At 42.9% G+C, this 12,808-nt stretch overlaps 1 protein-coding gene across 1 annotated transcript; it reads right to left on the bottom strand.

Moving 5' to 3' along the window:
- Positions 1-2,753: 2,753 nt before the first annotated feature.
- On the bottom strand, positions 2,754-11,444 carry gfap (glial fibrillary acidic protein). The gene is made up of 9 exons (XM_074697120.1): positions 10,911-11,444; positions 7,587-7,647; positions 7,413-7,508; positions 7,174-7,335; positions 6,911-7,036; positions 6,532-6,752; positions 6,408-6,451; positions 4,320-4,402; positions 2,754-4,181 (listed from the first exon to the last, which is right to left on the bottom strand). The coding sequence occupies exons 1-9, from the start codon at positions 11,420-11,422 to the stop codon at positions 4,140-4,142; spliced, it is 1,347 nt and encodes a 448-aa protein (XP_074553221.1). The 5' UTR covers positions 11,423-11,444; the 3' UTR covers positions 2,754-4,139.
- Positions 11,445-12,808: the final 1,364 nt, after the last annotated feature.

The following is a 12,808-nucleotide window of genomic DNA, read 5'->3' as shown; positions in this document are numbered from 1 at the left end:
GTGGACAAAGCAGTACCCTCTCATTACTTAGACTATTTTTTTGAACATGTGTAGGTGCTGTTTTTGTTTAAGGGCCAAGGGGAAGGGAAATATGTTTCAAACTGAACATATTTTTACAAAGTGACGATAAACTGATGTCACATGAGGGTGATACAGTCACAGCAAACAGACTTCACTACAATCAACTACGTTACATGAGTGATGAGACAGCTGAGCTATGAAAAGTTAAGCTAACGCTACAATATTCAGAAGCTATATCATGTAGCCTCTAAATACTGTAACGTTAGCATTTCATAGCTTATAAGGCTAATGCAGTTTGTAGGTTAATTTCTGCTGTGAAAACTGTTTTTTTTTTTCTTGGTATGTCTGTGACTTCAGGTACTTTGGAGCCAGTCCGAGTGGAAGTTGGAGAAACAGCATATTCCAGCACTTCAGCGTTGTCTCTTAGACCAGAGGTTGGATATCTACAGTGACCAGTAGGTGTCAGTCGATTTGCAAAAGCAAAAACACAGAAAAGTTGTTAAAGTAAGTTAATAATTGTTTTTTTTTATATAACTTTAGCTATGATAACTAAAGCTCTAATACTAACATGACATGACTGATTCATAAAGCTAAATATGAGATGATGTATTACTGGTAAGTAAAGAAATATAAGAACTGTGAAGGATACCAAAGGGTGACAACAGTATGAAGCTTTATTTACCATAGATAAGGTTAGAAAAGATAATTATTTACTTACTTTCATAAATTTTCTTTGTCCTTTAGGATAACTAAGCCCTTTTAACTTTCATCGTGGCTGGACTTCCATTGAGTTTTTGCCCTTGCATTTGTGTTGTAGCTTTTGCAAATCGTCTGACACCCAACGGCCACCATACATACCTGATAAAAACATCCATATAATGGGACATTTGTCAAAATCCTAGATTTCAAGTGAGGTCCTGGTTTGTCTTAGTTTCAAGGTCTGTTCCTTAGTCTTATGGAGAACTGGAACACCTCTTTGCTAAACATGAATGCTAAAAACCAAGAGCTAAGGGGTAGAAATAGGATTGGCCCTGAAGTTATATTTCTGGGCTTTTACATCTGTAATTGGAGACCTTGGTTGCTCCTTCTATGCCCATGATTTAAGATATTCCCCACACCAAGTAGCGTTTTTAACAAGGTCTTCTGCTTTCTTAAGGCTTTTGCACACCAATGGCAACAACAGGAATAAATGGCACGAAATTGCGAAAAATTTGGAGGCGTTATGTTCAATTTCCGCAGGTATTCTCCTCCAAACAATGTTTTTGGAATCGTTGTCTTTGTAGTTTTTATGTATTTTGTCGTAACTAGGGTGTCGGGACATGAATACGATCAATGTTGAATGTTTTAGTATGTGACCTGTCAACAACGGGCTTTTTGATTGGTCCGATGTGTATTTGTCCCAAGCAAAACTTTGGAAAGTCAACCTCTGTCCAAAAAAAATTCAAATTTTGCTCTAGTTTGAAAGCTTGCATTGAACAACAGTAGGTTGGTGTGCAAAGGGCTTTAAACTGTCCAAAGGCCATTGTCGTAGTATGTCCTGAAGTGTTTACATCTCACAAAATGTGATTGTCCTACACCTCAAGAACTACCAGAAAGGAAAAAGCTGTGCCATTTCACATTTGGGCACCTGAAAAACTTAAATTTTCTCTAAATTACAGAAAAAAGTCAGAATTTTCCACAATATAATCCGTTAAAGGGGACATGTCATGCGTGTTTCTCCTTTTCACTATGCCAGACTAGGATGCCTGTAAAGCATTTCTGCCCTCAGTACAAGTCATTTAGTTCCTTCATTGCCCCACAATAGCGTTCTCAATATCCTCAGTTTAGGCCATTCTGAAGATCTCGTTGAAACGCTCCGTTTCGAGAATGACCTCCAGTAACCTCGCAACGTCACAGCCCTTTGTGCTCTGATTGGTCAGTTCTATCAGAGGGGCGGAGGGGGTAGAGCCAGGGGGCGGTTTTTGCAGCATGGCAGTATTTACAAAATCGCCATATTGGATGGAGCAGACTGAGCGAGTTTGCTGTTTGCCAAAACTTCACCGTAAGGCATTGATAGCAGTAATAAAATGGCAGAGTGTAGGATACGTCCTTTTGTATTGGACCCCGAGTCAGACCCGGACGGTTCTGCAGCTCAGGAGGAAGAAAATCCACCTGGACACAGATCATCTCAGGACGCTTCAGTGTGGTGAGTCAAACCGGTACTGTAACATGTATAGTTTATACGTTTATACTCTGCTCTTGGTGGGTGTATCCCCCGGTGGCGGTTGTGTGACTAACTGACATCACAGAGGAGGAGCTGCTTTATCAGATTACTCCAATAAAAAGACAGGATCCTCGTGTCGTCACGACGTTTGAAATCTCGCGGCCAACTGGCAATGACCTATTTTCAGAGGCATCAAATCTGGCTCTAGGATATCAGAAAAAATACAATATCTCACTTTTTGAAAATTCAGGGGGTGTAAGGTCTTGTTTTCAAATGTATTATATTATATTTAAGTATTAAATCAGGGATCAGCATGATATGTCCCCTTTAAATCGAGCGTCTAACCCTTGTGTTGGTGGGGTAACAGCCTGTCTGATGGGTGGAAACAATCACTCACCATAAACCGTGTTTGACCGCTGCTGTCAGCCCTCAGACACCCTGAAGTTAAACGTCACAACATATCAGAGAGATCAGACCTGAAGGCGTGTCATTTCTGAACGAGGAGCAAAAGAGCACCAACAACAGGGCGTCGTGTCAGACAGAGAAAAGATTTTATTGTCATTATGTTAACATGACATTTCAGCAGACTAATGTTATATCCACATATGAAGACGTTTCATTCCAAAAAGCAGGAGTCAGCTGTGTCTTTGCTTCGAGACTTCTATCTGAGACTAAGAACAGAGCGGTGACTGCTAACGAGGAGCAAGAGAAGGGGTTTAGTAACAGGGGGGATGTTGAAGAGGATAGAAAGTGGGTGGGAGGAACATGGGAACACAGATTCACAGTGTGTCCTTAGCGACGAGCGCAGCGACCGGCAGCTTCAGCGTGGAAAAACTCTCATTAGAGCAGGGACTGTCAGCAGGGTTTCAGACAGCCTGTGAAGTAAGTACAGGGTTTCAGCTGTGAAATCTATCCATCCATTTTCTCCTCCAGCCTCTTCATCCTTTCGAAGTGAAAAAAAAACAGCATCTTTTCGGTTTCTTTCCAGCCAGATGTGTCGCTGAATACAAAAAAGATGGAGGGCTAAGGCCACAACAGGGCCTGACACCGAGCTGCTGGGTGAGGGAGACATGCCCTGACAAGTCCGGGCCAGCCCTGCCTCTTCTAGCTGATGTTAAAGGGCTATTACACTTTTTTTAATCCACAATTTGTATTGACATCTTTAGGTATTAATAAAAAAAGACCAAACAGAACAGAAAAGTGAGGAATGGTACAAACACTTTTGCTAATGTCGACTTGTAGCATCATCTGATATCTTCTTCTGCGAGACGTGTAGTTTTAGTTTGGGGTATTTTTACACTTAAATCAGCAGGATCTGAGACACAGTACCGCACCACTTGAAAACACCTGAGCAGGCATTTAAAGGACTTTCAACGCGACATGTAGCACACAGATGGATTAGCTCGCTGACTGACGCCATACACAGGTTAAAAAAAATCATCCCAAATTCACCTTCTGTCCCGTCCAAAGCTGCTCTAATGAACACACACACGACTCCGATCCCATTCTGACATGAAGCTCGTCTTCTTCTGGTACTTTCTATCACACACTTCACATACACAACACCACATGTCAACCTCCACGACGCTACATATTAGCTGAACACAACTGCTACATCTCATGGCCTCTTCTATGGCGGCTAATCTGACACAATGCTACAAAATCTGGTCGTACTGAAACAGAGAGGGGATCATTATGAAGGCTGGCCTCCATCTAATTGAGCTTTTTAGTCCATCAGTACAAAAGCTTTATGTGTGTGGAGTCACTTCCGGTTAGACTGATGTTAAGTTAGCGTGCAGATTCTGATGGATTTAAGAGATCGTTCTGGGGCTGCTTTGGGGTCAGGAAATCAAAAAATGTTGGTGCTCAGATCTTCGGATCACGGTTGAAGACCACATGGTTTTAAAAAAAAAATTCAAGGAAGGTCTTTGTGTTCAGTTGTTGACTCCTTAATGATCTGAAAAGAAGAAAAAACATATAAAAACATTAAAGAGGACAGTTCTCTGCTGAATATGGCATCAGGTGTGTGAAAGCCTGCAGCAGAAGGGTCCAACATCGCCCCCCAGAGGGATTCAGCTCAATGTGCAGACTGTACCTCTCCGTCTCTGGTCTCCACAGTTCGAACGAGGATACTCCTCTTCACATGGGCCTCCGGGGTTTTAGTGTCCAAGTTGGTCTCTGAGAGATGAGCAGAAAATTCAGATTCAACAACAACAAAAAAAAACTCATGTTATAACATTTCAAACATTCTCACATAAAGTGTCATACATAACATAGAGATGGTAAAAATAGGTAAAAACTCTTATAGAAGTGCTGAGATCTGTGCTGCCAAAAACTGAATCTGAAAAACACAATCTAAGACTAAATTTATTTACTCCAAGATTTTTTTCTAACCTACCCGTAAAATTTGACTCTCTTCCTTAAATCCAAAAGTACAAAATTGAGGAGGATTTCCGTAAACCTGTTCTCTTCCAGATTAAAAATCCCAGAGTCTAAAATTTCCATTTTAAATTGTGCTTTTCAAATCTGATATAATTGTTCAAATTTCAGTTTCTAGTGGCACAGATCTTAGTCAATGGAGCAAAAAGAGATATTTTGACTCCTGACAGGAAAACAAGATGATGGAAAAACAAAACTACAGAAAAAAAAAACTTGAAAATAAAAAAGGTATACTCAAATGTTTTAAGTCATAATCACTCCTGCAATCTTTTTGATTTAAAGCTTAATATCTATATTTTTTAAGATAAAAGATACACAATAAAAAACCTGGTTTTATCAGAGCACCTCAAACCCAAATTACTGGATAATTTATGTTTTAAAATACTTAAAACTAACTGTTTCTTCCTGATCTTTTAAGCCAACTTTTGCTCTTGTAAACAAAGATTATATTAAAGAAGAGATGCTGCTTTCCAGTCCTGAACATCTAAACCAGAGTAGAGGTTTACGTAATCTGCATTTATTTCTAATGACCAGCAGGGGGAGATCAAATTAGCTGCAGAAAGACCTTAAGCCACGTTTCCACAAAGCAGTCTGGTTCGCTTCTGGTTTGGCACAGTTTGGTACAGTTAAGCCTGATCCAATTTGCGTTTCCACAGCAAACTGCCCTCTTGTGGTAGGTGGCGTGTTTAAATCTGCTAATAAATCCAACGAAGAAGACAAACGCGACACAGTTAACAATGAGCACAGGTAGAAGACATGCAGCATTTCGTCCTCTCTGTGATTGATATGTAGCTCTTTGATACAAAGAACAATTAAGCTTTGTTTCAGAGAAGTCTGTGTGCTGCCAGGAGAAATGCAGCCGCTGTCAGGGGATAAGTGACGATCCTTTTGACCAATCTATGGCCTGCAGTGTTGTAGCTCCACCTTCTAAGAGCAGATCAGTCTGGCACCCATACGAAAGGGTCCCAAAAAGTGGGACGGCTCGTCTCGGTTATTTGGGGATCTGTCCCGGGATAAGTCAGTTGAAATGCCACAAAATGCGCGACAAACCAAACTGGTCTGCTTGGTGGAAACACAGCTATAGACTGTGTGGTTTAAGACCAACTGCTCCTGGAAAGGACCTTTGAAGCAAATCAGTTATCGCAGCCATACTGGAAGTGATGGGGGCTTTAAGTACTGCACTAGGCCCACATCAGTCACGTGATCTGAGCTGTGCCTCTGATTGGGCGAGCCCACAATCTTAATATCCTCTCAACGGCCGAGTTGGAAAAAAGATTCACCCCTGTACAGTGTGTGCGGATAGCAAAACTAGCAATTCAGACAGGAGACGTTTTTTGAACCAGGCTGTAAATACGTTAATTTCTGCTTTGAAAATGGCTTTTTTTGGCTTGGTGTGTATGTGACTTCTGGTATTTCCAGAGCCAGCCTCAAGTGGACACTCGAGAAACAGCAGATTTTAGCACTTCAGCATTGTCTCATATTCTTAGACCAGAGGTTGCCGCTTGAGAAAGACTTGAAGCTCAGGCACCATTTTCTCAGATGGTTAAAGTCTCTGATTGTCTATGATGTTACTTTCATAATCCTGTTTAAAATCTGAAGTTAAGGATCCTAAACCAGCTTCAACTCTTGTCCAAAACGAAAACTACTTCTCGTTAAAGACACAAAATGTTGACAGCATAAAAGCCAAACTCAGGCTTAGTCTGAGAATCTAGAAATTTTCATTAAAAATCAGAATGATACTGACCTCTAAACTGCAGGTTGGAAAAGCTCTGAACTGGAATGGTAATCCTAGAGGATCAATGAAGGGACAATTTTAGTCACTGTCAAACGCTCATGTTCTTTAGTTCTTCCCCTCTGTGTGATCTCACCTGCTCTCCTCTCCCTCCAACAGCTTCCTGTAGGTGGCGATCTCGATATCCAGAGCCAGTTTGACGTTGAGGAGGTCTTGGTACTCCTGCAGGTGTTTGGCCATCTCCTCCTTCAGAGCCTGGATCTCCTCCTCCAGGTGGCTCACAGTATCCTGGTAACCTGAGGTCTCCATGGCGAAGCGGTCCTCCATGTCCCTCAGCTGACGCTCCAGAGACTCGTTCTTAGAGAAGGAGAAAGATGGACGACATGACAGCATGCTCCCAAAAGTGAAACCAACAGCTGGTTGCTTTAAAAAAACAGCAACATGTGATTCTGTCACTGTCAGGATGGATTTTAGACATCTTTTGTTCACCGCTGTGCTTCCTCAAACAGACTTACCGTCCCACGGAGAGCCTCCAGATCGCAGGTCACCACTTGGATCTGACGCCTGTACTCATTGGCCTCCTGTTTGGCCTGACGCAGGGCTTCTGCATTACGATTGGCTGCATCTGTCAGGTCAGCAAACTGTGGACAAAGGCGGACAGTTCAGCAGCCTGTGAGGGTGAGTGATGTCATGGTAGCCTCCTCATTAGCCCGGTTACATCCAGTCAGATCTGGATGTGAATAACTTCTCAGTACGCTTCATGAAAGCCACATCTGACCTTGGAGCGGTACCACTCCTCCGTGTCCTGCATGTTTGAGGTCGCCATGGTTTCATACTGGACTCTGATGTCTCTCAGAGCAGCAGTCAGGTCCGGTTTGGACACATCCAGGTCCACATGCACCTGCTGGGCCATGATTTGCTCCTGTAGCTCACGCAGCTCCTGAAAAAAAGATGGAGAAGGTGAAAAAAGTGACGTGACTGATGCAGTTAAAGGAGCAGGACACTTTTCATTCTCACCTCCTCGTGAGTTTTCCTCAGGAAGTTGATCTCATCCTGCAGAGCATCGATCTTCCTCTCTAACTGGACGCGGTTCAGCGCGGCCTCATCCACATCCTACGATCAAAATGAGGTCATTGTCAGATCAGTCAGCTGTTCAGATCACGAAATTTAGAGAAATGTTTGCAGGAATACCTGTCTGAAGGTGTTCAGGTTGTTCTCTGCATCCTGACGGAGGCCGCTCTCTTCCTGCAATCTGAGGAATCAGAAAAACAGGGTCCAGATGATGACGGGCAATGGGGTGGGATAAAAAATCTAAAATCAGTTTATCAGGATTTTTTATTTGACAATATCCAAATCATGATTCTTTTTCAAAAAGTATTTTTTTTTTTCAATTTCTTCATTTCAGTCTTTTAATAAACTGGATTGGAGAATAGTTACCACTTTTCTCCAGCATAGGGCGAAATGTTTCTCTCTGACTCGTGATGTACATTTTTTGGAACAATGTGGCTCCTGAAATAAGCTGTGTCTCAATTCAGGGGCTGCAGCCTTCGGAGGACCCGGCCTTCGTAGCCTGTGTAGACCGCAAAGGCCGAACTGAATTGAGACGGTCTGGTCTACGAAGCATTTCCTGTTTGTCACCCTCGACGTCACACAGCGCCGCCCTCACCTGTCAGGCTCACATTACTTTTAAACACACGTAAACCAAAACCTCACATTTAAAACAAGATTATTTTTCCTTTTTTATTTTTACTTTGCGTTATTATTATTATTATTGATAGAGTATAGAACCACCATTTACATGAGAGTAAGGCAACAACGTACATTTCTAACGTTCGATCAAGTGCTGGGAGGATGATAAATAAAAAAATATAAAATACAAGCTGCTGAAATGATTTAATATCTTTTTTGATTTCCCTATATAAAAAAAATAATAATTAAAAAAACACCATGTGAGTTTTTTTTTACCAAGAGAATTTACATTTATAAACATATTTTTATATAATAATGAGAAGATTTTTAAAGAACTGTTTTTCTTCAGTATATTACTTGAAAAGAGCCCAAAAAACACATTTTCACACAGAAAAACAAAATATTCTTTGATGTTTTAGAAACACAATCTATCCTTCATATCTGGATTTGGAGTTAGGCTGTGTCCATCATCTTTGGCGTTCATGCGCAATGAATCTTGGGATATGTGAGGCTGTGAAGGATTCACTGAACCCGTCCTTCTTGGCACCCCCAAACGGAGGATAGATTCGTTGGCCGCATTTGGAGGAGCCTCCGTATTGGGACGTAATCGGTCTTCAAATCCAGCCTCTGTAGGCTGCAGCCCCTAAAACTGGGACACAGCCATTGTCTGTAGACATTATTATCATGAAGTAACTTTTTCACATGCTCTGGTGTTAAAAAAGAAAACTAAAAATCACAAAAATTGTAAATATCGAAGAGTCGCAATTTAAATCTAATCGGCACTCCAAAAATCGTTATAAAACCTAAATCCCTAAAAGGCCAAGAGTCCCTCATTATTTTTGCACAATAGTTCATTAATGTTTATTTTTCTTTCTAATTAAGAGAGGTAGTTTACATTTACTAACATTTCAGCGTAGCATCAACAAAAATAATAATTTCCATCTTTAGTCCTCTGCAGTAGAAGATCACACGTTCTTACATCAGACTACGTCTCTGATTAAAATATTTATACATCTTTGGACGCCTCTGAACAGAAAATAAAAACTTTCTAAGTATTCAAAAGTTTAGGGCTTGAAAACAACTCTCTTGATATCTGATTGGCCCATCCAAGTGCCAGTCCAAACCCTTAATGATGATTGGCAGTGTGCCACCTCAGAGGCGGGGCTTATTGCAAAAGAAGTTCTGCAGGTTTCCATTTGTCACTTTTAGAGTTGAAATATAAGAATGCAAAGAATACAACACCTGAATGTTGCTGCGCAAGAAAATAAGAGATACTAAATTGATGCAGAAAAAAATATATATAGCATATCTCTAGCATATCTTAACATTCAGGTGAGAAACTTTTGTAAACAGGAAGCAAACAGTCAGATACCGGAAACATATTTCATGCATTAAGTTCAGATTCATACAGTTAGCTTCAGCGCTGCTCTGCAGGCTCCAGGGGATGACCGAGGCTCATCTGAAAGGACAGCTCACGCATCATTACACTCCCACTCTCGTCTAACAGCCACACCAGAGGCCTTTCCCACGGGATGGAGTCCACACACACACACACACACAAAGAGCCCGTGTGCAGCCTGTCTGCAGTTACAGCTGCTGCACACACAGAAGCACGCCAACACAACGACCCAGACTCTGAGCAAACATCTGTACAGCTTCACGCAGCGTTTCCTGAATGGAGTGGTTCTTGAAAAGCAGCAGGAACCACAATAGTGACCTTTGACCTCCTCCTCCTCCTCGGCCACAGCGCTCGCCATTCACTCTGCGTTTCTTTCAGCCAGCGAGCAGCTGTGCCGTAATCAGAGGAGAGAAAGGAGTGTGAAGTGGACGTTTCCACCCTCAGAGAGATTCGTCACTCATTTTCCAAACTGAGTATTCAGAGCACGCGTGCACCTTCAGAGAGAGACGAGCTGCAGTGAATCAGAGGTTTGGAGCAACGCAGGACAAGAGAACATCTGCCCGTCTGTCTGCCTGCCTGCTCGCCTGCCTGCCTCCATTGTGCACAGCCGCCATTGTGCTCGTCTCATTCCTCTGCACTCGCTCAATAGCTGCGAGCGGTTCAGTCAGGATCAAGTTTGTAAAGAGGGATCCAGGAGTAAAGCTGAGGCGGAGCACAGCAGGCTGCATTCCAGCACGGCCAAAACCGACTGAATCTGCATATAAATACATCTTTAATTAAGAAGAACGGTTATTTTCCTCTGAAGAGACAATTCTGACAAACTGTGTTTACTTTTGGCTGCAGTTAAAAGTTTGAATCTTCAGTTTAAAGCATCAAAGACTGACATGAAGGTGTGCTAACATCAGTTTACTCCACAAAGGGTCGTTTTTGAGCAGTGCAACAAACTTATAAGACTATTATGCACTTCTTTATGCTGTGCAGGATCTTTTTTGCAGTTACTTTCCCACCCAAAACTGAAATCTTATCAAGTGTTTTTGTCTTATTTTCAGCAGAAAATGTCTTTTTAGACTTAATATGAGCCACGATCACCTGTCCAGTCCAGAAAAATGTCTTGTTTCAAGTTATTTAAAGACAAAAATGAGGTCTGAATTGCTTGTAACAAGTAAAAAAAGAAATCTGCCAATGGAACGAGAGAAAAGTTACTTAAGCTTTAAGCAAAGTTTTCTTGTTCCATTTCTTTAAATCTCTTGAAACAAGACATTTTTCTGGACTGACCACTTGAATTGGGCTCATATCAGGTATAATGAGACACTTTTTGCTTAAAATAAGACAAAAACACTTGATGAGATTTCAGTTTTTTTGTAGTACCTGCAGAAGAGATCAAATCAAACTCAACAGGAAGTTATAAGACCATGATCTGACCCCACCTCTGCTTCAGCGTGTTCAGATCTGCAGCCAGGTTGTCCCTCTCTATCTCCAGCCGAGCCTTCCCAGCAGTGAGACCGTCCACCTGCCGGCGCAGCTCCCTCAGCTCCTCCTGGTAGATGTCCCCCAGGCGGCTGGGCTCCTTCCCCCTCAGCTGGTTCAGCTCCACCACCAGCACCTTGTTCTGCTGCTCCAGCAGCCGCACCTTCTCGATGTAGCTGGCGAAGCGGTCGTTCAGGCCCATCATCTCCATCTTCTCGTTGGTGCGGGTCTCCTTGAAGTGGGCCTTCATTAAGGAGTCAGCAGAAAAGTCCAGCCGGTCTCCAGGGCTCCCCAGCAGCAAGCTGGATGAACCCAAGGAGATCCGGGATATGGGGCTGGAGTGGGTGAGGCTGCGGGAGGTGCCATGCCAGGACACACGGTTTGAGAGGCCCCCGATTCGGACTCCTGGGCTGCTCGAGCCCTGGGGCCCGAAACGCTTCCTGTAAGAGGACTGGATTCTCTGACTCTCCATGATGTGGAATGAAGCCCACTCGGGGCACAAACAAGGCTTTTATAGAGGCAGGCGAGCCCCCAAATCCAAAGCAGAGAGGCCACAGGGTGCGGCAGAGAGGGGAGGGTGGCAGGCAGTGAATGGGACACAAAAAGGGAGAGCGAAGGGGTGGTTTACATGACACTCAAAGAGCTGTGTGCCAGGGATTGTCCGAGCTCGTCCACTCAACGACAAATGTCTCTTGGCCTTCCCTCTTTTTCTCCCCCCTCCTCTCTTCTCCCCAGCCTCTGACTCACTCCGTCTCTCTGTCTCACTCTTACTTTCACCCCTTTTTGTCTTACTCTCCTTCTTTCTCTTCCAGCTGAATGAAAAGGAATGTGTGTGACAAGGTCTCGCCACCAATTCAACCTGACCACACATGCGCTCGCACAAAACAGACACAGAGTTTGATCCAACGACGGCATGGAGACGAGATTCAAACGGCAGATTGACTGAAGGACGGATAAACAGAGGGAAACATCGAAGTGCACATGAAGCTGCAGACTTTAGGGAGATTCCTCCGTCCCGCTGCGAGAGGAGACGAACAGCATGCAGGACGGAGGAGCTGGATCTCAGTTTGGGGCACGGTTACATAACAAGGACAAGACTGGGTATAATTATTCAGCAAACACCTGCTTACTCTAATGAGAATAATTCATTACAGAAATAGACGACTGAAAATCCCCCCTTCCTTTGTCCTGTGATTATTTAGACCAAACAGAAGCCAAAAAACACAAGGAACTGAACTTTTTAATGAATTATGTAATGAAGTATGAACATTTCAGACTTTTGATCCATAAAAACAATCGTTTATCCTTTCTTTACCCAAGATCTGTTGATAAAAATGAGAATTCTTACTGAAACCTCAAAAATAAACTGAGCAATATCTCATTTATCTGTCACATCTGGTGAAAACACACCTTTTTCCTTTCAGATAATTCACTTAATGCCAGAAAAAGCTCTAAATCCACTCTAAAAGTCTTCATTACTACAAAACCTGCTGTAGTTTGGCGTACGGTGAAAAAGGCCGACCCAAACCTTGTCCCTTTAAACTCTGTTTTCCTCAAATCAAACAGGCACATGAACATTTTATTCAGCCAAGGCTCCAGAGAGACTGAGGACTCTGGGCCGTCCCCTCTGTTCTGGTTATTAGACGTCCTGATGGCTCCAAAGACGGATGGATGGCCCAGACGAGGAGGAGGAGAAGGAGGACGTATGGAGAGAGACCTAATCTGAACTCAGGGACCGCTAACAGAGGCTACGTTACCAACAGGTTTGTTCCTTTACCGTGACAACTGTCATGTGTAAAACACCTCAGTCCGTCTCATGGAGGGGGACTGAGAGCTCTCCATCCTGAGGTTTACATCC

Source organism: Halichoeres trimaculatus, unplaced genomic scaffold (genome assembly GCF_033239565.1).
Source record: "Halichoeres trimaculatus isolate MK-OKI-2021-1 unplaced genomic scaffold, fHalTri1.1 fHalTri1_scaffold_20, whole genome shotgun sequence".
Taxonomy (NCBI): Eukaryota; Metazoa; Chordata; class Actinopteri; order Labriformes; family Labridae; genus Halichoeres; species Halichoeres trimaculatus.
This window is presented reverse-complemented; position numbering and strand designations above follow the sequence as displayed.

Coding starts and splice junctions, on each gene's coding strand:
- gfap (XM_074697120.1), bottom strand. CDS start 11,422: ATGGAGAGTCAGAGAATCCAGTCCTCTTACAGGAAGCGTTTCGGGCCC. Junction 7,509..7,586: donor ACCTGAACACCTTCAGACAG/GTATTCCTGCAA, acceptor TTTTGATCGTAG/GATGTGGATGAGGCCGCGCT. Junction 7,336..7,412: donor TGAGGAAAACTCACGAGGAG/GTGAGAATGAAA, acceptor TCTTTTTTTCAG/GAGCTGCGTGAGCTACAGGA.